Source organism: Sturnira hondurensis, unplaced genomic scaffold (genome assembly GCF_014824575.4).
Source record: "Sturnira hondurensis isolate 20B ecotype Veracruz unplaced genomic scaffold, ASM1482457v3 Scaffold0004136, whole genome shotgun sequence".
In the NCBI taxonomy this organism is placed as follows: domain Eukaryota; kingdom Metazoa; phylum Chordata; class Mammalia; order Chiroptera; family Phyllostomidae; genus Sturnira; species Sturnira hondurensis.
In genome coordinates, this window is record NW_028076767.1 from 5,867,231 (window position 1) to 5,893,689 (window position 26,459).

The window sequence follows — 26,459 nt, forward strand, 5'->3', positions numbered from 1 at the left end:
AACCAGAGAAGAAATACTAATGTAATTATTAGAGGGAGGATCAGATAGACACCAAGACCAAAATGAAGCCCTAGGACAATGAAGCAGGACAAATGTTGTTACCTTGTGCATTTCCATCATCATGCCTGAAATAAAAACAGTCATGAAAAGATAATTTTTGTTTTAATATAAAACCAAAATGATCCCAGCTAAGTTGCTTTGCACTTCAGGGCTTTTTGTTGATGTGAAATTTTTTTCAATCCTGTGCATCAGCAGCCTTTTGTCTAAAAATGGTATCAATATATTGTTCAAGTGTAATGAGAAGGCCAAGGCCTAAGTCTTAGGCATAGTTACAGGTAGATGGTTGGGGAGGACAAGGGCAGTGGAAGAGATGGAATAACTACTAACAGGAGCCAGAGGACCAGGATAATGTTACGGAACGGAAATAGAAGAGTAATGTCAAAGAAACATTGAAAAAGCTCTAGTGAATGATACAGAGAACCAAGGAGGTTAAGGAATAAAGAAGAAGCCAGTGCATTTGCGGGGGCTGTCATGCACATCTTAGGTCAGTTTCAAGATTGGAGGATAAAACTGTTTAAAATGGGTTAGAAGGAGTTTGAGTCAGTAAAGTTGTTTAATTTACACAAATTCAACTATATTTTCTCCCTTTTAAAAAAAGTGAGAGACATAATAGTAGCAGGCAAGTTTCTTTTGTTTTTTAAAGAATGTATGTAAGTGAAATAAGGCTATTTCCCCTCTTCATTTATTATTATCCATTAAAAGGCATTTTATATATTTCTTCTGTTTACAGCTTCAGAACTAGCAAAAACACCAAGCAAAAATGTGTCATTGAATTTGAAGAATGATCCTGAAATTATGATAAACATTCCTCAGTGTAGCAAGGGTAAGATTTTACCTCAGTTCTTTGAAGAGGGTTTGCATAATTGCTTCAAGTTAAAAGTAACAGTGTGTTACTTTTCTTTCCTTGTCATAAGTACATTTTTATGTCTTTTATTTTCTATTCTGCAAATTCATTCATCAAAATGCAGTTAATACCTGGAACTGCATGCCTTAGTATACCAATATTTAGCTATATTTAGCTTGTTGAAGTTGTGCAGATTGATAGGGCCAACTAGAAAAAGGCTTTAAATTCCTGTTGTCATTTGCTTGAGGTAGCCACATGTTCATGGAAGATTTGCTTTGGCAAGTAATATTTGAATAATGCTTTGGGGGTTTGAATGTCTTATAGTTTGTGGAGAATTGTGGAGCAGTTGTTTTTGAGTGACCCATTCCGACTAGGTTGAACATGTTCTTTTAAATAAAGAACAATGAAAAGGGCTCCCCCCCCCCCCCCTAATGAACGCTACAGGAATGCAGGACATTGCTGTCACTAATGGGAGTAAACATGTTATTAATAGTGACAATTCAGCCTGTAGTGGAGATGCAATTAATTGAGAATTCAATAATATCTGGTGGCCTCTGGGTAGAAACTGCAACTTTGCTTGTAATGAAACTACACTATGACAAAAAGTGAAGTATTCATAGTAAGTAATGGCTTTTCATTTCATTCTTCAGGGCATTCAACTTCAGATGAGGTTCCATCAAAGGTAAGCAATTGACTAAAATAAACAAGCAAAAACCTTAGTGTTATAGAGTAAGATATGATGAAAAGTATTGATTTCATCTTTTAATTTATATAGTGCTTTATAATTTACAGGTATTTGCCAATTAAATACCTAACTTATAAATGAAGATTCTGAGGTTCAGAGAGGTGAAGTGACTTGTCTAAGTTCACCTAGCTAGGAGGGAGAACATCTGGAAAATGAAGCCAGGTCTTTTGGACCCTACTGTCGTGCCTCTTTTGTGTCAGAACTATCCCTGGATATTTACCACTTAGTAGACCTGGCCTGGAAATTTCATGGTTTTGTTTTGTTTTGCTTGCTTTTATATAAAATATTCTGTTGTTTCTTGGGATTGGTCCCAAGGTCTGTTAATTCCATTAGTCTACCCTTTTAGGATTTACGCTTGAAAATTAAGTTGGCTTTGGTAAATTCGTACCAGAGTAGATGAAAGGAATTGACAATTTTTATTTTCTCCTTTGTGTTTTTGTGGGTTTTTTTTTTTTTTCATTATGCCTTTTCAAGTGGCCCCGCCTGAGTGTGGGCAAGCCCAGAAGGGCAAGGACAGATCCATGATGATGATGAGTGTGTGAGTGGTGAGTGTGTCAGGTCTGGGAGGTTATAGATTTAGACATGCCTGGACTTGTGTACAGGCTAAATTCACACCTTTTATAAGAATGTGAATATGTAGCTGTGGCTGGTGTGGCTAACTTAGTTGGAGCATTGGTCTGTAAACTGAAAGGTCTCAGGTTTGATTCCAGTCAGGGTATATGCCTAGGTTGCAAGTTGGGTCCTCATTAGGGGCATCAATGAGGAAACCAATTGATGTTTCTGTTCACATTGATGTTTGTCTCTCTCTTTCTCCCTGCCTTTCCCTCCTTCTAAAAATCAATAAGCATATTCCTCGGGTGAAAATTGGGAAAAGAAAGATTATGAGTGAGTATTCAGGGCATGGTTATGGCCTGTGCAGGAATGTCCTGTTTAGTTAGGCAATCCAGGTGTGTAATTAGACATGTCACAGTCTCCTTTGTCTTTAAAAATGCATCTTTCCTGCATTATATCTTGTATATATTATCACTGCAAAAGAATAAAACTCATTTCCATAATCCAACCAATAATTTAGATATATTAGTAAATTATTTTTTTAATTTGGGGATCATTAACACATTAGTGGATCATGTCAATTCCCCAAGCGACCATCAGAAAACCTGTTGATAAAATATTACACCTACTACAATACATCACTTAGGGAAGTGTTTTAGATGGGGGAGTTCAGGGGCAAATACATGTAAGTCTTGAGGAGACCTGGACTCAGGGGGCTTAAGGCACATCTATCAAAATGGGGAACTGATCAGTATTAGACAAAATTAGTGACGTATTTGAAGATTGGTGGACACAGTGAGGAGGAAGCCTTGAACTAGGTCTTGGTAAGTAAACTACTCTTTGATAAACAAAGTCTTTACCCTGGTGAGTTCTATTGTCCTGATGAGACAACAGGTTGCTCAAATGAATGAACTGTTAGGGAACTGTTATTTTGACGCAGGTATTCTCAGACTTGATAGTTAAGGTATGTGGATGGAGGTTGTCTCAACTCTTGATCTTAAAAGTAATTTAGTAGTATGTGACGTGCAGTTTAAAAAATGAAATAAAATAGACATTTTCTATTATAATTATAATTATCTTAGTTATATATGCACATACATACTAGATCAACATAGCAAAATGTAAAAAAAAAATTGAGGATATAGATCACAAACTTTTTTATTTTTTATTTTTTAAATTTTATTTATCTACTTTTATTTAATTGTTCAAGTATAGTTTTCTGTCTTTTACTCTCATCCCAGCCTACCCCCGCCAGTGCTCCCCACCTCCCTCCTATTTCCACCCCCCTTTGTTGTCCCTGTGTCCTTTATACTAGTTCCTGTAAATCCTTCCCCTTTTCCCCTGAAATTCCCTCCCCTCTCCCCACAAACTTTTTAAAAAGATTTTATTTATTTATTTTTAGAGAGAGGAAGGGAGGGAGAGAAACATCAATCAGCTGCTTCTCGCACGCCCCTAAGCGGGGGGCCTGAAACCCAGGCATGTGCCCTGACCATGAATTGAACCAGTGACCTTCTGGTTTGCAGGACAATGCCTGACCCCCTGAGCCATTCCAGTGGGGGTGTAGATCAAAACACTTTTAAATGTACTATACTTCATAAATCCATTGGAACCAAAATTTTTATTTATTCATTTTTTAGAGAAAGGGGGAAAGAAACACCCATTTGTTCCTATACTTATTTATACATTCCTTGCTTGATTCTTGCATGTGCCCTGACTGGGGATTGAACCTGCAACCTTGGCGTATTGGGACAGTGCTCTAACCAACTGAGCTACTTGGCCAGGGCTATAGTGCATTATTGATATCCCAAATCAAAATTTATTAACATTTGTAACTAACACCAACAACCTATCACGAAACAGAAGACTTAAATTTTTTTGTCATATTTTCATCTTGCCCCAGAACAAAGGTAACTTTATCTTTTTATCAGTACCATTAAAAATTAACATGTAAACAACACTGGGCATTTTAATGCGCTAGTATTGTAATGGTGTTAAAATGTTAAATTCTCTGAGAAAAAATACCTTATACTTTTGTAAAATGCTTACAATTTTAAAAATACAAAAGCAAAAAGTATGAATCTGCTTTTCTCATAGAACGTGATGCTTTAACACTACTAAATTTCCACCATATTAAAAGGCCCATTGCCATATGCATAGGAGTGCCCATTTCCTTGTTTATCCATCAGTAATGAACATTAATACATTTTTAAAAATATTCTGCTAATCTAGTGGATGAAAAGTGGTTCAAAACGCTGATATACTTATGTTTTTCCTTTACATAATAATAAAAGTACACATATACTTTACAGATGTCTAATACAATTTACAGAATCACTCTAGCAGTCCTTTGGAGTATTGTTACATTGTTTTTGTTGTTTTTTCCCAACCAATGTGTTTATCATTGTCTTCTAGTTCTGGGAAGTATTTCTAGTGTGGTCTATTGAAAACAAAATATTTGTTTTGTTTTCAATAGAATATTGAAAACAAAATATCTTCTTTTCTAGCCTCTTTCACTCAGATCCATCATTAATTTCCATGTCATTATTTTTTGACTAAACTATATTGCTTTTTTAAATATTTAAACAGGACAGTGATAAAAGTGAATTTCTGTCAACAACACCTCGTGGTCCAAGGAAAAGATTCATGGGTATGTATTTCTTTTTACACTGAGTTTTTATAAAAGTAGGCATCTAAAGAAGGCCAGTGATAGTTAAGTATATAGGTTCTAGACTCATACTGTTTGCTTTTTATTTTTGGCCAGCCATTTATTAGACACTTCTTTATTCCTCAATTTTTTTTATTTATGAAATAGGTATAATAATGGTACCAGCCCTGGAGTATTTTGAAATTAATTGAAATAAAAGATGTTCAGAGTGTTTAGTGTAGTGTTTGACTTTGATATGTGCTTAACAAGTGTTAGCTATTATTATCTTTTATAACTAATTATTGCTATTTCTTTTCATGAAAGGCAAGGTATGTTCATATTCCCAATTAAACTGTAGATTCCTTAAGGGCAAGGACTAAAATATATATATATATATATATATACACACACACACACACACACATACACATATATACATATATATATATACATATATACACACACATATTATTGATTGTGACATTACAGTTGTCCCATTCCCCCCTTCACTCTCCTCTACCCTGCACACCCCTCCCCCACCATTCCCCCCCCTTTTGTTCATGTCCGTGTGTCACAAGTTCTTTAGCTTCTGTATTTCCCATAGTATTCCTGCCCTCTCCCCTGTCTATTTTCTACCTACCATCTATACTACTTATTCTCTGTACCTTTTCCCCCCTTCTTCTCCTCCCACTCCCCTGTTGCTAACCCTCCGTGTGATCTTTGTTTCCATGTTTCCGCTCCCGATCTAGCTGTCCTCTTAGTTTGCTTTTGTTTTAGGTGTGGTTGTTAATAACTGTGTGTTTGCTGTCCTTTCACTGTTCATATTTTTTATCTTCTTTTTCTTAGATAAATCCCTTTAACATTTCATATAATAAGGGCTTGGTGATGATGAACTCCTTGAACTTGACTTTATCTGAGAAGCACTTTATCTGGCCTTCCATTCTAAATGAAAGCTTTGCTGGATAGAGCAATCTTGGCTGTAGGTCTTTGGATTTCATGACTTGGAATACTTCTTTCCAGCCCCTCCTTGCCTGTAAGGTCTCTTTTGAGAAATCTGCTGATAGTCTGATGGGCATTCCTTTGTAGGTGACTGTCCCCTTATCTCTTGCTGCTTCTAGAATTCTCTCCTTCATTTTAGTCTTGGCTAATGTAATTATGATGTGCCTTGGTGTGTTCCTTCTTGGGTCCAACTTCTTTGGCACTCTCTGTGCTTCCTGGATTTCCTGGAAGTCTATTTCCTTTGCCAGACTGGGGAAGTTCTCCTATATTATTTGTTCAAATGAGTTTTCCATTCGTGGCTGTTCCTCTTCCCCTTCTGGTACCCCTGTAATTTGGATGTTGAAAAGTTTAAAGATGTCCTGGAGGTTCCTAAGCCTCTCCTCATTTTTTTGAATTCTTGTTTCTTCATTCTTTTCTGTTTGGTCGTTTTCTTCTTCCTTCTGGTCCACTCCCTTGATTTGAGTCCCAGTTTCCTTTCCATCACTCTTGGTTTCCTGTGCATTTCCCTTCATTTCAATCAGTTTAGCCTCCATATGTTCCTCTAATCTGTGGCTAAAATCAACCAATTCTGTGAGCATCCTGATCACCAGTGTTTTGAACTGTGCATCTGAAAGGCTGGCTAATTCTTGATCACTTAGAATTATAGGCTCTGGGGCCTTGAGCTGTTCTTGAGTCATAATGTTTGGTCTGTTCGCACCTGTTTTGCATGAGGGGCGGAGCCTTAGGTGTTCGACAGGGCCGGCACCCAGTCACTGGGTTGTGATGTTGTATGTGGAGGCGGGGTCAGAGAGGGGAAAAAAATGGGGCTTTGCTTCGCTCTGCTCTCTGTCAGATTTCTGTCCCCTCTGTGGCTTCCCACAAGCAAATTGGACCCCTCTGGTGCTGGTTCCCGGGTGTGTGGGCCTGTGTACTCTCCAGGACCCTGTGGGTCTCTCCAACGAACTTTCTGTCGGCCTGGGAGCCTCTCCTGGCCCCTCGACCCTGAGAAAGTCTTTCCAGTTGGTGCTTTCAGGCTCTAATTCCCCTCGCTGAGGCCCTAGCCTGAGTGGTTTGTCTCACTGTTTGCTCCTTCTCTTGGTTTACTAGTCTGGCTGAGTGGTTTGTTGTTGTTGGACTTCCGTACAGTTCAATTTTCAATGTTTTGGCTGCGTTTTTGTTTCTAAAACTTCGCTGTCTTTAAATTTAGTTGTGGGAGGTGGCACAGTGTTTCCACCTATGCCTCCATCTTGGCCAGAAGTCTCTATTCTCTATAGCTTACATTTTTGACTCCAACACTTAGCACTCTATCTTTCACATTATAGTCAGTGGGTATTGAGGTTAGTTACAATGTTTCTCTAATAAAATAACAAGACTTTTAGTTTGTTTTGGAAGTACTTCTGTTAATTTATTTAGAAATTTTATAATGAAATAGTGTTAAATATTCATAGTTGCATGGAATAATGCTTTACACAGGCAGGTAAACAGACATGGGTCCTATCTTCTGGAAAATTAAAGGTGGTTTTTGATTTTTAAATATTTAACTTTGGGGTAAATGATTTATTTACCTTTATGTTTCAGAAAGATGTCAGCTTCCTCTTTGGTGTTTACTTCTTTTTTTTTAAAAAAAATGTTTTATTTATTTGTCTTTAGAGGGGAAGGGAAGGAGCGAGGAAGAGAAACATCAATGTATGATTGCTTCTCATGCATCCCCTGCTGGAAACTAGCCCCTGCCAGGAACTGGCCTGCAACCCAGGCATGTGCCCTGACTGGGAATCGAACTGCGATTGTCTGGTTTGCAGGCCCGCGCTCAATCCACTGAGCTACACCAGCCAGGGCTGGTGTTTACTTCTTGACAATAATATTAACTAATGTTGTCAAATTCATGCTGTACCCCTTTTTTCTCAAAGTATAGATTTCATAGAACTACTATTACTATTGCATTTTTAATCAACATGAAAATGGCAGTACTAAATGATTGGATATCTGAGGCAGTAAAAGATGATATGTGCAACTATGATTGTTGTTATTTCGTGTCAAATATGTCTCAGGTCCTATGTTTTCTCTTTATCCCAAATAATCCTTTTTAGAGAAAAGATGAACTTCCTCTTCTATCTCAGTCATCAGCACCAAATACATATACTTACATGTATGATATGTATATGATATAAATGAAGTACTGACATTTTCTGGTAGCTTTAACCACTTCTAACCCATGTGTCTACCATGGGCAGCAGCAGTCTTTGCAAATCTGAATCTGCTTAGCTATCTATGCCCACAGAATCAAGCCTTTATTCCCCCTCTTTTAATATCTGTATTTGTTATTATATATCATAATATATAATAGATATATATTATGCAATATATCTATTCAAAATAAATATACTGATTTGGTTAAAGTTATTCATATTTTTGAAGTTAACTTTTTATAATAGTTTTATACTTTGTTGAATATAAAACCTTGTTTTATCCTGACTTTATTAGTGTAAAACTAGCTTTATTTGGGGGAGGTGGCAGGCTTCTGTTGTTTGTTTAAAAATGTTATTGTATCAATTCTGGAATAGAGTGTGCCTGTGTATTAGTAGTACTTATAATGGTAACTACCATGTATTGGGTGCAGTATCACTTAAGATGACATTTTCCATAGGCAGCTTAAACCATAGGCATTTAAATATCTCACATCATAAGTCTAGGGATGTAGAGTTCCATCATGTGGTGACTCAACAGTGTCATGAAGGACCCAGGTTCTTTCTTCCTATCTTTTTGCTTTGTTACCAGCATTTTTCATTGTTAGGTTTGATACTTCATATTGTGGGATGGCTTCCTTAGGTTTAAGCTATTGACATAAACAAGGAGCTTTCCTTCTTTAAGCAAGATAACTCTCAGAGGCCTCCAGCAAATTTCCCCTCACATTTCCTTGGTCAAAGGGTTACATAGCCAACCCTAGCTGCAGAGAAGTGTGAGAAAGCAAGTATCTGACAAAGGAAAGGACCATGATTATTTATTCCTTCAGGTGGAGGATGTTGCCTCATTTTACGAAAGTAGAGTTCTATTAGCAAGGAAGAAGGAAAGAGGCATTAGGTATGATTGACAGTTTCTGTGTGTCAGGCACCATTAGTGGTTCTACATACATTTTACTGGAATCTTCACAATAGTCTATTAAATTAGGCACTATTAGTCTCATTTGATAATTCAAAAAACCAGTGCTCTGAAAACTTATATAACTAGCTCTGGTGAAATCGTCAGCAAGGAATGATAAAACCAGAAGTCAAATGCTCTTAATTTAAAGCCCACATTATTTTTGTTACCTCACAGTGCCTCTCTTGTCACACTGTCAAATTTTCCCAATTGTTTTTCCCACCACAGTCTCAAGGTCTCCTTCTGAGAGTGAAAGTGAATATTCTGCTTCCAACTCGGAGGATGATGAAGGGGTTGCACAAGAAGACGAAGAGGACACTAATAAAGTCATATCGAGCTCAAAGTTTCAAGCCCAGAATAGAGTGGTTTCAGCTGCTGTTTGCAAAGAAACACCTTCTAAGAAAATGAAAAGAGATGAAACAGTAAGTGAAGAGAGAGACTTAAACCTTCAAGAAAAATTGAGTAGTATCTCAAAGATATGCTACCCTAAGAGAAGAGATCCAAATGGGGGAATCAGCATAATTGTTTTTCTTCAGTTTTCTATATTTTGTCAGCCTCTCACATTAATTCCCATGTATGTTATTTCCTGGACTTTCTGTCTTGGCTGTCTGTATCCCTATTTATGTAATAATACTGTAATATATGCTGAAGGTGGTATTTCAGTTCAGTTGTGTAAAAATGAGATTCTAATCTAAAAATACATTGACTGGATAATTGGAAACAAGACTTCTCAGTGTATACCTTCTTATATAGTTTTATTTTTGAAACATTGATGTATTCAACTCAATATAACTAATAAATAATGTGGTGATGGATCCATCCAACTCATGCTGAATTGTTTGGAAGAACACCGAAGACACTATGACTGGAGAAAAGGCTAATTACCCTGGTATTCTGCGAAAAGATTCAGAGCAGTCTAGGAAGCATGCTACTTGAATGGCTTCTCGTCCCTTCCTAGCTACTGTGGAGTTATTCCTGCCCCACATCAGTGGAACAAGTATAAGCCATTTTATTGGATTAATAGTAAGCAAGTCTTTTTTTTTTTTACCTTGCTGTTGATAACTTCCTCATTTTCACAGCACTTCAACTGTTGTAATATTAAAGGATTTGCTTAGACTGTGAGACAAGATGAAGGTTCTGATATGTAAAGCCCTCCTTTTTTTAAGTCTAAATGGAAATTATATGTTGGGACTTATAAGGGATTGTTTTGGGGAATAGACTACTTCAGTCTAGTCATTTGTCTAACTTTTATGATCTTAAGAGTTACTCAGTTTTATCATTAAAATTAAATCCACTTAATCCAAAATCTGTTATTGCTTTAAATACAAAGTAGTGCCTGAGAAAAACAGCATTACACAAATTTTCCACTAATATTACTGTCTAGCTTTGATATGAAAGAAATATCTGAAACAAAGAATTGACTTTGCACTTTCAGACTGACTTAGAAGAATATTTTGAAGCGCACAGCAGTTCCAAAGTTTTAACCTCTGATAGAACACTGCAGAAACTAAGGAGAACTAAACTGGATCAGGTAGGTTGCAAGGAATGTTATTTCTTAAATTTTCCTTATTGTAAGCTGAAAATTATACTGAAGTACTAACTTTAAAGAATAAGTGCACATAAGCAGAATTATTGCCCTGATTAAATTAAACACAAATTAAAGTGATATAACTTGCATATTTTATTATATTAATACTGAATGACTCACTGGATTAGAATTTTATTTGGCATACTATAATTATACACTTTTTCCCCTCTTGCTATTTCTTCAAGATCTATAATAATCATTTGGGTCATAGTTTATTTGATATCCATGCACCATTAATCTCTGTTATTCATTTAACCCACATATTTATTGAACCTCACACTGATCATAAATTAAGTGACCTGACTCTCAGTTACAAACCTAGCAAAACCCAAGAGGGTATTTCGCTTCTTGCTATTATGGAAACCATGCTCAATGCAGTAATGTAACAAGTTACTATATACTAATGATTCCATTATCTCATTTTATTGGAAATACCATATAGTGATACTTGTTGAGGTTTTGATTAATACCTGTTCAAGAGAAAAACCTTTCAAAGTGGGGTTGATAATCTAAGAATAAAAAAATTATTATTGGCTCAAAGAGTATTAAGATTTATTAAGATTTATTAGTATTAAGATTTATTATAAAGATTTATTATAGTCTACAAGATAGACTGTAGTGTAATTTTCTAATGTATACAGAATTTTGACAACAACTATAGAAAAGTCTCTGTGACTTGGATGACATGGTGCTGTGTGTTGGTTCTTGTTTTGTCATCTGGCCTATTGGTATGGAGACTTAGATCAGGGAGTAACTGAAAACATATATCAAGAAGCCAAAGGGTTCTTCCAAGGAAGTGATGGCACTAACATCTGCTTAGTGCATATATTTTTATATAGGGGTGGGCAAAAGTTCATAATAAATAATACAATAATTAATAATAATACAAGTAAGCTGTTTTGCATACTCAAAACCATAAACCTACTTTTGTCCACCCTATATACAAGGTGAGTAAGAGGAGAAGGATAAATAGGTCTAGGGTCAAAGTAGGGCTACATGGGACCTAGAGTCTAAAAGGCCTCTAGGAGGGTGAAAGAAACACCTGTTACCAGTAACGAGGAAAGGGAAGGTCTTTAAGTTATTGTGGACATAGCTAATGGATGTAGTCTCAGTAGCATGTGTCAGTAAGCATTTATTTCTCATGTCTGGTGGGTCAGCTGGGCGTTGGTTGGCTAATCTAGGATTTGCTCCATATATTTTTATCTTCCTCCTTGGACTAGTGGGCTAGCTGAGGCATGTTCTTTTCATGATAATGTTAGAGAGGAAAGAGAAGTAGAAAACACAAGACCTCTTGAAGCTTCGGTGTGAAACTGGCTCAGTGTCACTTCTGCCTTATTCTAGTGACCACAGCAAATCACATAGGTGAAATGCAAAGTCAGAAAGCAGGGAACTAGGCTCTACTTCTTTAGTGGGAAGGACTGCAAAGTTGCATGGCAAAGGGAATGGATGTAGAAAGGGGGGAAGTTTGGGGACCAATAGTGTGATTCTCTACAGATACTAAAATTTGAAATGAAAGTTCACAGATGAGATAACATTCCAGAATTCACACTCAAGTGTCAGTTCTGATAATCTATGATAAGTGACTGGAAATTTAAAAAAATGTTTTAAGGATTATGATTTGATTTTTTTTTTTTTTAGATTTTATTTATATTAGAGAGAGGGGAAGGAAGGGAGAAAGAGAGGAAAAGAAACTCAATGTATGGTTGCCTCTCATGTGCCCCCTGCCCTGCAACCCAGGCATGTGCCCCAACTGGGAATCAAACCAACGACCCTTTGGTTCCCAGGCCAGCACTCAATCCACTGAACCACACCAGCCAGAGCTGGAAATTTTTCATGACTCTAAATTTCAGAAGGAATGAGAGAAAAAATTTTAAACTACTTAACAGTTTTTCTTAAAACATCCTATTTCTCTTTAAGTATGTGGTTAAATAAAAACTGTATAGGCCAGAGTGCTGGAATGTTGATTACAGCTCTAGTCTTCAGTATTAAAAGAATGTTTTACTTACAAGGTAGAATCATGAAAACATAGTAGTGCCTGGGTAAACATGCACTTAAGGCTTTTTGCTAGAGTTTCTATTTCAAAAAATGATTCATGAGCATGAATTTCAGAGTTTTAAAAAAATTAACTATTTTTTTAAATTGTTGCTCAAGTACAGTTTTCTGTCTTTTACGCCCATCCACCCAGCCCTCCCCACTCCCTCCCATTTCCACCCCCTCTAGTTTTTGTCCATGTGTCTTTTATACTTATATATTTCCAAGTTTGTTTGTTTGTTTGTTTTAAACTACACCATTCATTCTTTATTCTTTTTTTTTAAGATTTTATTTATTTATTTATCTTTAGAGGGGAAGGAGAGGGGGAGAGAAACATCAATGTATGGTTGCCTTTCGTGCGTCCCCTGCTGGGAGTTGGCCTGCAGGGAACCGGCCTGCAACCCAGGCATGTGCCCTGACTGGGAATCGAACCGCGATCCTCTGGTTCGCAGGCGCGCGCTCAATCCACTGAGCTACACCAGCCAGGGCTATATTTCCAAGTTTTGAATGCAGGGCAATATATCTTCCTCAATTTATTTAGATTTTTGTTTAAAAAGCTATGAGATACTTATCAAAGTTAAAGGATTTGTCAGGAATAGCTTTTGGCACAGGAGCAGTGATAAAAGTTTATTTTACTAATAATTATGTAAATTATAAAGAAACTTTAATGTTTTCTGAGAATCAATGTTGTACTGTTACCTTAAGCTTTTAAATTTTTTCAGATCCATAGGTTTTTTTAAAAAATTTATTTAATTATTTTTCAAGTACAGTTTTCTGTCTATTACTCCCATCCCATCCCACCCCCCGAGAGAACCATAGGTTTTTAAAACCCTAGATTTGTTGCCAAAGCTGGGAGGCAGGTTTAATTATCTCTTTATGGTAATGATCTTTTTAGAAATTAAAGTTTTATATTTCAAATTTATAATTATATAAATGGTTCCAGATAAAAATCTTGGCAAATTCTTCACTGCCGTCACATATTTGAACCAAAAAGAATGTTAAAAACTTGAAGAAAACAAATATTTAAATCATACTTCAAACATTATGTGTATTTATTTGATACACTCATTACCAAACTAATGGCCTCTTTTAAACTCTATCTGTAAGGAAATATTTTTAGTTAGGATTGATTTGATGTATGTGGTTTGAAAGTAATTTTCTTCCCTCTCTCTTCCCTTTTTTTTTTAAAGCAAACTTTGTGTAATTTATTGAGCAAGGTTTCCCCTACCTTTTCTGCTGAACTCAAACAACTAAATCAACAGCATGAACAATTATTTCATAAATGGATGTTGCAGTTACAGTAAGTACTGTCATCATTGCAAACCCTTGTAAAATAAAGAATAATATATATATGTCTGTGTTATTATCAAAGTAATATAACATTTAATTTTCTTTTTGCAACAAATGATAAATATTTTTACTCATGTATAGAAATTTGAAAATGTAGGTGTTTTCAATTTTATGATGCACATGTAGAAATGTTATTATGTGGCTCTTAGATATTCTCACTTTGAAGAACTTTGTCTTTTCTAAGTTTAACAGATGTGAAAGCCATATATAAGATAAATAGCCTTTCTTAAAATTATAGGTTATTATTCATAAAAATATTTAAACATCTAATTTGTCAGGATATATCAATTATATTTTAATCCAGTGTTTTACAATAAAGTTCCTAAAATGAAAGACTATATATTTCTATTTTTTTATTTATTTTTAAGATTATTTATTTATCTTTAGAGGGGGAAGGGAAGGAGAGAGGGAGAGAAATATCAGTGTATGGTTGCCTCTTGTGCATTTCCTGCTGGGAACTGGCTTGCAACCCAGGCATGTGCCCTGACTAGGAATTGAATCCCGATCCTCTGGTTCGCAGAGGATCCATTGAGCTATACCACCCAGGGCAGTGTGTCTATTCTTTTAATTTCATTCTATATACATACTGTAGACCTTTAGAATTTGGTGAGATCTGTCCTTTGAACATTATTTTACTATTTCAAAATTATTTCTTACAATATTTTTCCAATTTTATCATTTTTCAGATACCTCATGTTGAATTTTAAATTTTCATTAAAAATACCTAGAAAAATGATTAAAATAAAAAATTAATTTTTTTAACTATAATTACTTTTACATTTGTGTTTAAAAGGACTTTAGTATAATGAGATTAATAAGAAGGCAGGGCCACCAAGCAGTAGGAACATAGAAATGGCCACACTTTTCCCCAGTTGATTATGGTGGTTTTTTGTTTTTGTTTTTCCAATAATAGGTTAAAGGGTTATAATAATAAGAAAGTGATTGTCTTCCTTGCTATGACCTTAGCTCCTCTCAATAACTCTTTGTGGTTTGTTTATTACAAATTTCTAAAGCAGCTCTTCACTCTATTCCCATTCTCCAATCCATCAATTCTTCATTCTTCTAGTATGTCAACTTTAATAACTTGATTTGCTTTGCTTTCTACCTTGTACCTTATGGTCAACTACTTGCTAGCACTTTGAATTCCCTGCTACTTTTTTTTGCTGCTTCTGTCTTGCTGATCTCTACCTTTGGGGTTATCTCTCTTCTGTTCTTCTATTTCTAGGCTATCATACATTGCTACAGAGCATCACATGAATACTGTTTCTGACTGACCTCCATACACAAACATGGAGTTGAACTTTAGTTTGAGCTGTAGTGTGTCACATTCTGCATCATCTTATTCATTTTCTGGGCCTCAGTTGCTTTTTGTATGTGAATAACTTTCGTAACTGTATCTCCAGCCCAGCTCAGATCTCACTCCCCAAGAGCAGACATGAGTATCTGAATACTGGATGTCCTATAAATAATTCAGTGTACATAAAATTTACATTCCCACCCATCGCTGCTCCCTCACACAGTGAATGCCACCCCATTCATGGAAAGATGCCTATGCCAAAAATTGAGTTATTCTTCAATATTCCCTTTCCCTCACCTCCCACTTCTAACTACCTCCCAAATCCTGTTGATTTGACTTATGAAGCTATTGATAGCTTACATTTTCCTCCTTGACACCTAATTCAAGTCAATTTTGTCTCTCCTTATCCATTCTTCCCACTCAGCCACTATAATCTTTCTAAAAAGATCATGTTACTTTCTTACTTAAAACCTTTCCATTTACAACTGACTAGTTACTAATAAATGCTCACAGTCCTTGGAATAAAATCTAATTGTTTTAGTTGATTTAGTAAGACCTTTGTGACCTGGCCTATTTTAATCTATCTTCCCAATTTAATCTATCAATTAAAACTGCTTGAGCCTGTAAAACTTTTTAGTACCTTGTACCAACTACATTGTCCTTTTACCTCCAGGCATCTGTCACTTAAATGTAATATGAAGTGGAGAGAAAGCTACTAATACTGGAACTCTAAGCTCCAATTTTATACAGATAATAAAATTGTACTTTTACCTTGTATGAGTTAGGAATCAACATAGTTATTTATTTAGCCTTCTCAGTTCTTCCTGTATTCTTCTATAAATTAAAATTGAGGAAACTGATTGATTGTAAAACTGCCAATAAAAGGTACTGAACTTTAATTTCATGAATGCTATCTTTCCTAACAGCCTGGGGTTCAACATTGTTCTTTATGGTTTGGGTTCTAAGAGAGATTTACTAGAACAGTTTCGAGCCACCATGCTGCAAGATTCCATTCATGTTGTCATCAATGGTTTCTTTCCTGGAATCAGTGTGAAATCAGTAAGTTTCAAAAATATTAAAAGGAACATCTGCCAGTTATACCCCCATGTTAATGAGTATGCTGCTTCTCATTCTGGAGTATTCAGTATTTGTTTCTAGCCTTCCTACTAGTAGGATTGCAGAATGCCTAAGATCCTGTGCTTAGGCTCAGAAGGTTCTAGCTCTGAATCCCCGTTTTTGAATTTCCTGCTTTGTAATTGATACTGTATTAAATCTTAGGGAAAAGTTAGCTTTGTGTACAGCACCAAATACCAACAGTACTTCCCTGAAGGACGGCATAATGGGGGACTTGCATAGACTTATTTTATAAATGCTTTTATGTCACTTTGGTACTCTAAAAATAATAATAATATAAGTAGTACTTTCTAGTTTTATAACACATTTATAGGTCATTTTTACTCCAAATGCTTGTATTTCTTCATCATTTGAAAATTAATATAAACCTTTTGGGTGCTGGATATTCCTTTCCAAAAGTGTTCGCAATGTTTGTGTACTATTTCCTTTGATCTATAGTTTTCTAATGTTTCTCATATTGGGTTTTGGTTTTTTGTGGGGGGTGGTTTGTATCCCTCATGTATTATCTTTGCATCTTTGCTATTCCCTGTTTTATTTCTTTTAACCATAACTTATGTTAAAAAATCAATATAGATATACTTAGGCACCAGTAGAATTTTTAAAGTGATTTTTTTCATATTTGGTTGGAAATTCAAATTTATTTTTAATTTATAAAAAATGATTGATTTGCTAGTTGTATTTATCTTATATGGTAGAATAAATTATAATTGATGTACCTCTTGCACTTTTATGATATAGATCCTGAATTCTATAACAGAAGAAGTTCTCGATCATACGGGTACTTTCCGCAGTGTACTGGATCAGCTAGACTGGATAATAAACAAATTTAGAGAAGGTAATGTGAAGTAGATGCCCTGGTTTTAGGGTGAAGCTAAGCATACACTTATACTTACTTGTGTACTAATGCATACAAAAATGAGGATTATTTTAATAATGTCAGTTTTCTCAGTGCTGATTTAGGTTGCTCTGAAATAATTTGTGTTTTCTTTTTCTTTTTTAAATTTTATTTATTTACTTTTAGAGAGTGGGGAAAGGGGAGAAAGAAATGGAAAGAAACATCAATGTGTGGCTGCCTCTTGCACACCCCCATACTTGGGGCCTGACTTGCAACCGAGGCATGTGCCCTGACTGGAAATCGAACTGGTGACCCTTTGGTTCACAGCCTGTGCTCAATCCACTGAGCTACATGGAGTAACTGTTAGCAGTTACTCTCTCCCCTCTCCAGGGCTGTGTTTTCTTTTTATGGAACTTCACTAGTTAACTAATAGGAAAGAACTATTCCTACTACCTTGAATTTGTATAACCAAAGCTTCTTATTTCAGAATAACTTTCAGGTTTTATTTAGCAGTTGTAAAGTGCCTCCAGCTGATTAGCATACTTTGTCTGATATTTTTATATTTGATATTTTTATAAAACATTCTTATTTAATCTGAGTACATATCACTGCATTTCAATAATTTCATATACTAAAATCTGGAATAAAAAACGTTTTTTGTTCTTTTGGTGTGAATGTTCTGGTTATGTGAGCATTTCTTTTTTTAAAAAAATATTTATTTATTTATTTATTTTAAATATATTTTATTGATTATACCATTACAGTTCTATTCCCCCCTTTCATTCCCCTCCACCCCGCACACCCCCTCCCCCACCATTCCCCCCTTTAGTTTATGACCACGTGTCTGAGGTTCTTTAGATTCTATATTTCCCCTACTATTCTTGCCCTCCCCCCTATTTTTTACCTACCGTCTATGCTACTTATTTTCTGTGCCTTCTCCCTTCTTCTCCTCCCACTCCCCTGTTGCTAACCCTCCATGTGTTCTTCATTTCTATGGTTCCTCTCCTGATCTAGCTGTCCTCTTAGTTTGCTTTTGTTTTAGGTGTGGGTGTTAATAACTGTGAGTTTGCTGCCCTTTTACTGCTTGTATTTTTTATCTTCTTTTTCTTAGATAAGTCCCTTTAACATTTCATATAAAAAGGGCTTGGTGATGATGAACTCCTTGAATTTGACCTTATCTGAGAAGCACTTTATCTGCCCTTCCATTCTAAATGAAAGCTTTGCTGGATAGGGCAGTCTTGGATGTAGGTCTTTGGGTTTCATGACTTGGAATACTTCCTTCTAGCTTCTTGCCTGTAAGGTCTCTTTTAAGAAATCTGCTGACAGTCTGATGGGAACTCCTTTGTAGGTTAACTGTCCCTTTATCTCTTGTTGCTTCTAGGATTCTCTCCTTCATTTCATTTTTTATTTATTTTTTAAAATTATTTATTTATTTATCTCTAGAGGGGAAGGGAAGGAAAGAGGGAGAGAAATATCAATGTATGGTTGCCTCTTGTGCATCCCTTGCTAAGAACTGGCCTGCAACCAGGCATGCGCCCTGACTGGGAATCAAACCACAATCTCCTAGTTTGTAGGCCCACACTCAATCCATTGACCTACACCAGTCAGGGCTCCTTCATTTTAATCTTGGCTAATGTAATTATGATGTGCCTTGGTGTGTTCCTTCGTGGGTCCAACTTCTTTGGCACTCTCTGAGCTTCCTGGATTTCCTGGAAGTCTATTTCCTTTGCCAGACTGGGAAAATTCTCCTATATTATTTGTTCAAATAAGTTTTCCACTCATGGGTGTTTCTTTTCCCCTTCTGGTACCCCTATAATTGGGATGTTGGAACATTTAAAGATGTCCTGGAGGTTCCTAAGCCTCTCCTCATTTTTTTGAATTCTTGTTTCTTCCTTCTTTTCTTGGATGTTTTGTTCTTCCTTCTAGTCCACTCCATTGATTTGAGTCCCAGTTTCCTTTCCATCACTATTGGTTTCCTGTGCATTTCCTTTCATTTCAATTAGTTTAGCCTTCATATATTCCTCTCATTTGTGGCTATTATCAGCCAGTTCTGTGAGCATCTTCATCACCAGTGTTTTGAATTGTACATCTGAAAGGCTCACTATTTCTTTTTTGCTTAGAGTTATCGGCTCTGGGGCTTTGAGTTCTTCTTGAGCCATATTTTGGACTGTTTGTGTCTGTTATGTATGAGGAGCAGAGCCCTAGGTGTTCACCAGGGCGGGGCCACTCAGTTGCTGGGTTGTGATGCTGTATGTGGGGGCAGGGCCAAAGGAAAGCAATGGTGGGCCCCCTCCGCTGCCTCCCACCGCCACTGAGGGCTGCGAGGTCTGTCTCACTGCGTGTGAATGTGCGACCTCGGTCAGCCTGCTGCTGGGTTCACCTGCTGGGGCCTGAGTGGTCCATCTCACACTGCTCACTTCTTTGCTGTTTTATCTGCGTGTGGATGTTTGACCGCAGCCAGCCTGCCGCCCCAAGCCGTCAGTTGGTCAGCCCAACGCAGAGCTGCTTGGGCTCCTGGGTTCGTGGCATGTTTCTTGCCTGTCCCCACTCCGCTGCTGGCTCCGTCCCCCTTACTGGTCCGGTTGAATGGTTGGTTGTTGTCGGACTTCCATATAGTTCAATTTTCTGTTGTTTGGCTGCATCTTTGTTCTCCAGACCTTTGTTGTATTCAGACTTGGTTGTGGGAGAAGGCACATTGTTTCCATCTGTGCCTCCATCTTGGTGGAAGTCCCTCTGGTTATGTGAGCATTTCAAAAAATTAGAAATAAAATTATTTAGGCTCTAACCATGTCATTTAGTCATTGCTTAAGAATTGAAAGGAGTGCTTGATTATGTTTAACTCATTCGATGGATAATCTTGATAATGTTTGTATTGCTCATTAAAATAGATGCTTAAGTCATTTCATATATGCCCACACACAATAGTGCATGTATGATATATGCCATATGTACCATATGTGTGATGTATTATATATTGTATGACATATACCTATATGCCATGCATGTATGCATGTGTGTGCACCAAATATATATCATATGGTCTATATTATATTTATAGTCACATATAATTATATAATATAGATAAATATAGTATATGCTATTTATGTATAATTTATATGTTTACTTATATGTAATTTAAATACTGTTGGCTGGCAGCTTCTAGAATTCAAGGAACCTTAGACTTTCAAAATGTGTCATCTCAGAATCTTTGTCACTATATTGTCTTTCCTGTTCTTCTATCCCCAGTGTAAGAGAAATTTACTTATTCTCTCTAAAAGGCTCATACTCCAACATAACTGCCAAATGTCCCATTTCTTATCAACCCCTAAGCTAGAGACTTACAGATAGCTTTTAAAAGTGTAGAGGACTTCTTCTATCTTGGGAAAAAATTTTTACCTTATTGTATTGCCCTTCCATGCTATTTTATTTCCCTATTTCAATATGATTTTAGGGTTTTTGAAGCCATGGCTTTTTAACTGTTTCCTTAATTTCTTGCTCCTGTGTTACCTGAACTGTATACTTGAAGATTACCTGTAATTTCCTTCTTACTAAACATGTTGGCCTTGGCTCATCCTTTATCTTTCTAATTTTTTTAAGATTTTATTTTTTATTTATTTTTAGAGAGAGGGGAATGGAGAGAGAAAGAGAGAGAGAAACATCAATGTGTGGTTGCCTCTCAACATGGTCCCTACTGGAGACCTGGCCTGCAACCCAGGCATGTTGCAGGGAATTGAACTGGTGACCTTTCGTTCAAAGCCCGCACTCAGTCCACTGAGCTACAGCAGCCAGGGCTAACCTTTCGTATTTTCATTATGATATGTCTTGATGTAGTTCTCTTTGGGTCCATCTTGTTTGGGACTCTCTGTGCTTCCTGGAGTAGTATGTCAATTTCCTTCACAAATTAGGGAAGTTTTCTTTCATTATTTTTTCAAACAAGTTTTCGTTTTCTTGTTCTTTCTCTTCTCCTTTCAGCACCCCTATGATTCGAATGTCGAATTGTCCCAGAGACTCTTTAGCCTATCCTTGTTTTTTTAATTCTTTTTTTTTACTTGCTGTTCTGATTGATAGTTTTTTTCTTCCTCATGTTTCAAATCATTGATTTGATTCTCGGCTTCATCCACTCCACAGCTGGTTCCCTGTAAAATTTTCTTTATGTCATTTAGTGTAACCTTCATTTCTGCCTGGGTCTTTTTATGCTGCTAAATACCCAATGAGTTCTTTGAGCATTCTAATAACCATTGTTTTGAACTCTGCATCTGATAGGTCGATTATCCATTTTGTTTAGTTCTTTTCCCAGAGTTTGTTCTGTTATTTCTTTTGGGCCATATTTCTTTGTCTCCTTGTTTTGGCAGGCTCCCTGTGTTTGTTTCTGTGTATTAAGTAGAGCTGCGTTGACTCCCTGTCTTAGTAACATGGTCTATTGTAGAAAACCACACTGGTTAGTTGGATGAGGCGGAGCCTTAGGTAATCACCAGAGTGGGGCAACCTATGTGAACCAGGTTGATGGAGTCTCAGATATGGTGTCACCTCTCCCTGTCTCTGTGTGGGAGAGGGCTCATAAAGGGTCTCTGCTGCTTCTCGGCCTCTTGAGTTTTGTTCTGGAGGAAGCTGTCTCCCGGCGCTTGGCCTGATGCAGGAAACTTGAATTTCTCCCTGTATACCACTGGTGCCCTTACGGCTACTGCTCTGGTGGTGACGGCAAAGAGAGGGAGTCTGAGTAAGTCTGTTAAGAGGAGACTCTGAGAATCCTGCAGTTTCTTCTGCCACCCCAACCCCCACTGGTTTTACAGCCAGAAGTTATGGGGACTTAACTTCTTGGCACTGAAACCCTGGGCTGGGTGGTCTGATATGGGGCTCAAATCCCCGGCTCCTGAAGTATCTCTCCACCCATTCTGTGTCTCCAAGCTTCCATCCTTCCTACCTCTCCAGATGAATGTGACTTCTTTAATTCCTTGGTTGTTGGACTTCCATATAACTTGATATTCTGATGATTCTGGATGATATTTGTTTTGTAGTCTGGTTGTAATTTTTGCTGTGGTTGTGCAGGGAAGTGAACTGTATTTATCTGTGCTATATCTTGACCAAAGTTCATCTGCCAAATTCTTCCTTCATTGACTTATGATATATTACTGTTCTCACTTTCCTGATTCCTTGAGCAATGTCCTAAACCCTTCTCCTCCCATTTTTTTGTTTTCTTTGGCTTTTGTGATAATAAGAGTTTTCTAAATTAACTCTTTTTTTAAAAGGTTTTATTTATTTATCTTTAGAGGGGAAGGGAAGGAGAAAGGGAGAGAAATATCAATGTATGGTTGCCTCTCATGCATCCCCTTGCTGGGCTGGCCTGCAACTCAGGCATGTGCCCTGACTAGGAATTGAACCACGGTTGTTTGGTTCGTAGGCCTGTGCTCAGTCCCCTGAGCTACACCAGCCGGGGCTCTAAATTAACTCTTGATTTTTAATGACAATACTGTGTCTCCGTGTGCATTTCCCTTCCACTCCCACATTGCAATTCAGCATGCACAGATTCCCCTCCAATCCAATATGCATGTTTAAAAAAATATTTCATTTATTTCTTTTTAGAGAGAGGAAGAGAAAAAGAGGGAGAGAAACATTGATGCATGAGATACATTGATTGGTCACCTCTTGCACACCCCCAATTAGGGACCTGGTCTGCATTCCAGGCATGTGCCCTGACCAGAAATGAACCAGCAACCTCTTGGTTCGCAGGCTGGTGCTCAATCCACTGAACCATACTGGCTAGGGATCTTGTGTTATTTCCTATGCCTTGTTACAACTGCTTTCTTTATGGTCTGATTCAAGTGCTAACCATTCCAGTGAAGTCTCTAATCCCTCTAGTCCCTATTGATTTTCGATGAATTTTATTTTTGAAGGCTTTAATAATGTCTTGCCTATTTTATGAATAACTGCCATATCTTCTCAAATAAATTACATATGCCTAAGCAATAGTTACTTTGCCCTGTCATATATTCGTTAATCCATCTTGTGTGTGGTGGGGAATTAACAAATACTCATTGAAAATAATAATTGAATTCTATTTACTTTTAGATTCTTCTTTAGAACTCTTCCTTCTCATCCACAATTTGGATAGCCAAATGTTGAGAGGAGACAAAAGCCAGCAAATTATTGGACAGTTGTCATCTTTACATAACATACACCTTATAGCATCTATTGATCACCTCAATGCTCCTCTTAGTAAGTTAAATATTACTGTTTTTCTCTCCTGAGCTGACAGTCTTAGAAAATGAATTTTCTTAATGTTGTCACATTTTTACTGTTTTTTTTTAGTGCAGTTTTAGTTCTTTTGTTGCATCTTTAAAGATATAGGTTGCCAAAAATCTAGGTGTCCTCAATCTAATTTAGAACATTGTTAGAAATAAAAATTCAGGTTCTAAAGGAGGTGTTTTGCACATAAAGCTTTGTGGAAGAGAGGAGAACCAACTATTATTTTCATCTTTTCCCATTCTTTGTGATATTGCAGCATTTGTTTTATGCAATTTAATTCAGAGACTTATTGAACAAAATGTTAAATTATTAAAAAGAGTGCCCTGATAGTGCTAATATATTGTAACTTGTATTTGAGATACCAAGGAAGATTAGATATTGATTGACAATGCAATTACATTGTCCAATACTGATTTGGATGGGGAAAATGGCAAAAATGGAAGTTTTCAAGATTTGGTTTTTATTTAATGCCTTCTCATTCTTCCCTAGAGTGGAATTTAGTAACATGACAACATGTAAATTAGTAATTTTTTATTTCTTTGATCATGTGCTCTAGTGTGGGATCATGTAAAGAAGAGTCTTTATAACTGGCTCTGGTATGAAACTACTACTTATAGTCCTTACACTGAAGAAACCTCCTACGAGAATTCTCTTCTGGTTAAACAGTCTGGATCACTGACGCTTAGTTCCCTGACTCATGTCTTACGAAGCCTTACCCCTAATGCAAGGTAAGAATGAAAATTATTGTTTCTTTTTAAAAAAAAAATCTATACATTTAAAGACATGTACTGTTATGTTTAATGGCAATACTAAAGTTTCTGCTTAGTTTGAAGGATTAAGAGAACTGTAGTCATAATAGTTGCTAATAATGGATTATGTAATTAGTCAGACTGTTCAGTGGTAGCCATCTATCAAATTGCCCAATAATAAGCAGAAGTTGCAACATTCTTTTTCATAATAGATTTTTTTGTACTTCTGAATAAGAGCATGTTAGCAGTCATTGTGGAAGAATTTTGATGGACATTACTTAAATTTGATGGTTATTTTTAATGATGCATGAATATTATGATTCAAACACAGGTTCCTTTACATGAAATAGTTCATTTGATTTTCATAACTACCACTCTAAGGTAGATATTATAGTAAAGGGCACAGAGATTTTGATTCACATCTGCCTGGCTCTACAGCTCATGCTTTTTTTAAATACTTTAGTATGATGTGTCCAGTGAAGTAAGTTCAGCAGCCTAACCAAGAGGTATATCTGAATTTATACAATCTGAGAAACGCTGGACATAACATAAGCCAGCAAAAAAAAATTGTAAGAAAATTAAACTGTTGAAAGAGGCTTTTAGTAGCAACTTACCCGCCAAAGCATAGAGTCCTAGAACTATTTTTAAGCAAATGTTGAGAATAGATCATTAAAATTTGAATAGATAAATATTATGTTCTTGGATGAGTAGAATGACTGTTATAAAGGTAGCAATTTTTTTAAAGTTAGAAATGTATTAGATCTATAAATTAATCAAATTTTAAGTGATTTCTGTGCTTGAAATTAAAATCGTTAGGAATAAGCAGGTGATACTAGCTAAGCAGGTGAGACTAACAAAGTCTTTTTTTTTTCTTTAAAGTGTAATGAGGGAAGTTACAGAATACTCCCATATATGTAGATTACAGCATAGGTGATATAATCATTAATATTGTGATAACTTTGTATGGGGCCAGGTTGGTACTTGAAGCAGGGGAAGACCACTCTGTAACACACCTGATTTTCTAACCACTTCACTATACATCTGAAACTAATACAGAATAATACTGAATGTAATGGAAAAATTAAAAAAATTTTTAAAGAGCAATAAAGGGACACTTGTATACAAGACGGCACAATACTTTCACACTTTAATTCATCTCTTGGGCCAAACACACTGCATAGTAGATTAAATATAAAATAACAAAAATAAAAGATACAGCCTCATTAGAATATATGAATGTCTCCATGGGACAGAATCATAAAGCAGTGAGAGAGAGTCCAGCTGTGTCCTGGGTCTAGAAGCAGCATTGGTAGCCAGGAATTGACTTATGTGGGGTAACAGTAGTGTGACAATGTCATTTATTGTCCAAACCCCAGGCATTTTTTGTTAAGGATAGATATTAAACTGGATAGGATGGTAGATATAAAAATAAAACGCATGTAAATAGGACTTACTATATAGTGTTCAAATTCATGCATACAGGATGGGCAAAAGTAAGTAGGTTTACAGTTGTGAGTATGCTAAACAAAGTTTATTATATTATTGTTAGGTAGCAGCTAGGACTGAGTAGCTAGAGGGGAAATAAAGCAGGGCCCCTGCCATTACAATCTAATAAAGAACTTAAACATGATGCTAGAAACAAAAGGGAGTCATGTGTCACTCGCTGACCCAGGAGTCCTAAGCCTCGTCTCATAAGATTACCAGGTGTTCCAAACATCACAAGCAAAACTGTGATAGTGCAGGAGGAGGGGAACCCTTGAAATTCTGTGTGCATCACCTCCATTAGCTGGGAAAGAAAGCCTTTGTAATTGTCCCAAGGTCTGGAAGGGAGAGGAGGGGAGGAACCTAGAAACTGTGTAAAGTATATAACCCCTGCATCCCAGTAGTTGGCGCACTCAGATTAGGTAGGTGCCCACTTGTAGCCAGGGGCTCAAGTTATATAAATAACAAACTTACTAACAGCTTTCTTTTCTCTATCTGTGGAACATTCAGATTAGCTGGGTGCCTGCTTGCAGCTTTGTGCTTGTATATGTTTCATAAATAAACTTGCTATCTTATTTCCACTGTACACGTTTCTCTCTCACCTGAATTCTCTCTTGCGAGCAAGGTAAGAACCAAGTAGAGGTAGCCCCCTGACTCGGGTCTCCTTGGTAACATTATTATGTATTAATTATTATATTATTTTCCATAGAAACCATTCTAAACCTCCTTTTGCCCACCCCTGTATATATGCATACACATACATAAATAAATTTTTTAAATGTAGGTGGATAT

At 36.5% G+C, this 26,459-nt stretch overlaps 1 protein-coding gene across 4 annotated transcripts in view; it reads left to right on the plus strand.

Annotated features, from left to right (window-relative positions):
* ORC2 (origin recognition complex subunit 2) overlaps positions 1 to 26,459 on the plus strand; it is a 44,245-nt gene that overhangs the window by 12,107 nt on the left and 5,679 nt on the right. For all 4 annotated transcript variants that reach the window (XM_037043644.1, XM_037043643.1, XM_037043646.1 and 1 more), the window contains 10 exons: positions 791 to 883; positions 1,555 to 1,586; positions 4,788 to 4,848; positions 9,187 to 9,380; positions 10,394 to 10,489; positions 13,768 to 13,877; positions 16,151 to 16,283; positions 17,097 to 17,193; positions 23,260 to 23,406; positions 23,993 to 24,164. In XM_037043644.1, the coding sequence (XP_036899539.1) occupies positions 791 to 883; positions 1,555 to 1,586; positions 4,788 to 4,848; positions 9,187 to 9,380; positions 10,394 to 10,489; positions 13,768 to 13,877; positions 16,151 to 16,283; positions 17,097 to 17,193; positions 23,260 to 23,406; positions 23,993 to 24,164 (1,135 nt within the window). The remainder of the gene's footprint in view (positions 1 to 790; positions 884 to 1,554; positions 1,587 to 4,787; positions 4,849 to 9,186; positions 9,381 to 10,393; positions 10,490 to 13,767; positions 13,878 to 16,150; positions 16,284 to 17,096; positions 17,194 to 23,259; positions 23,407 to 23,992; positions 24,165 to 26,459) is intronic.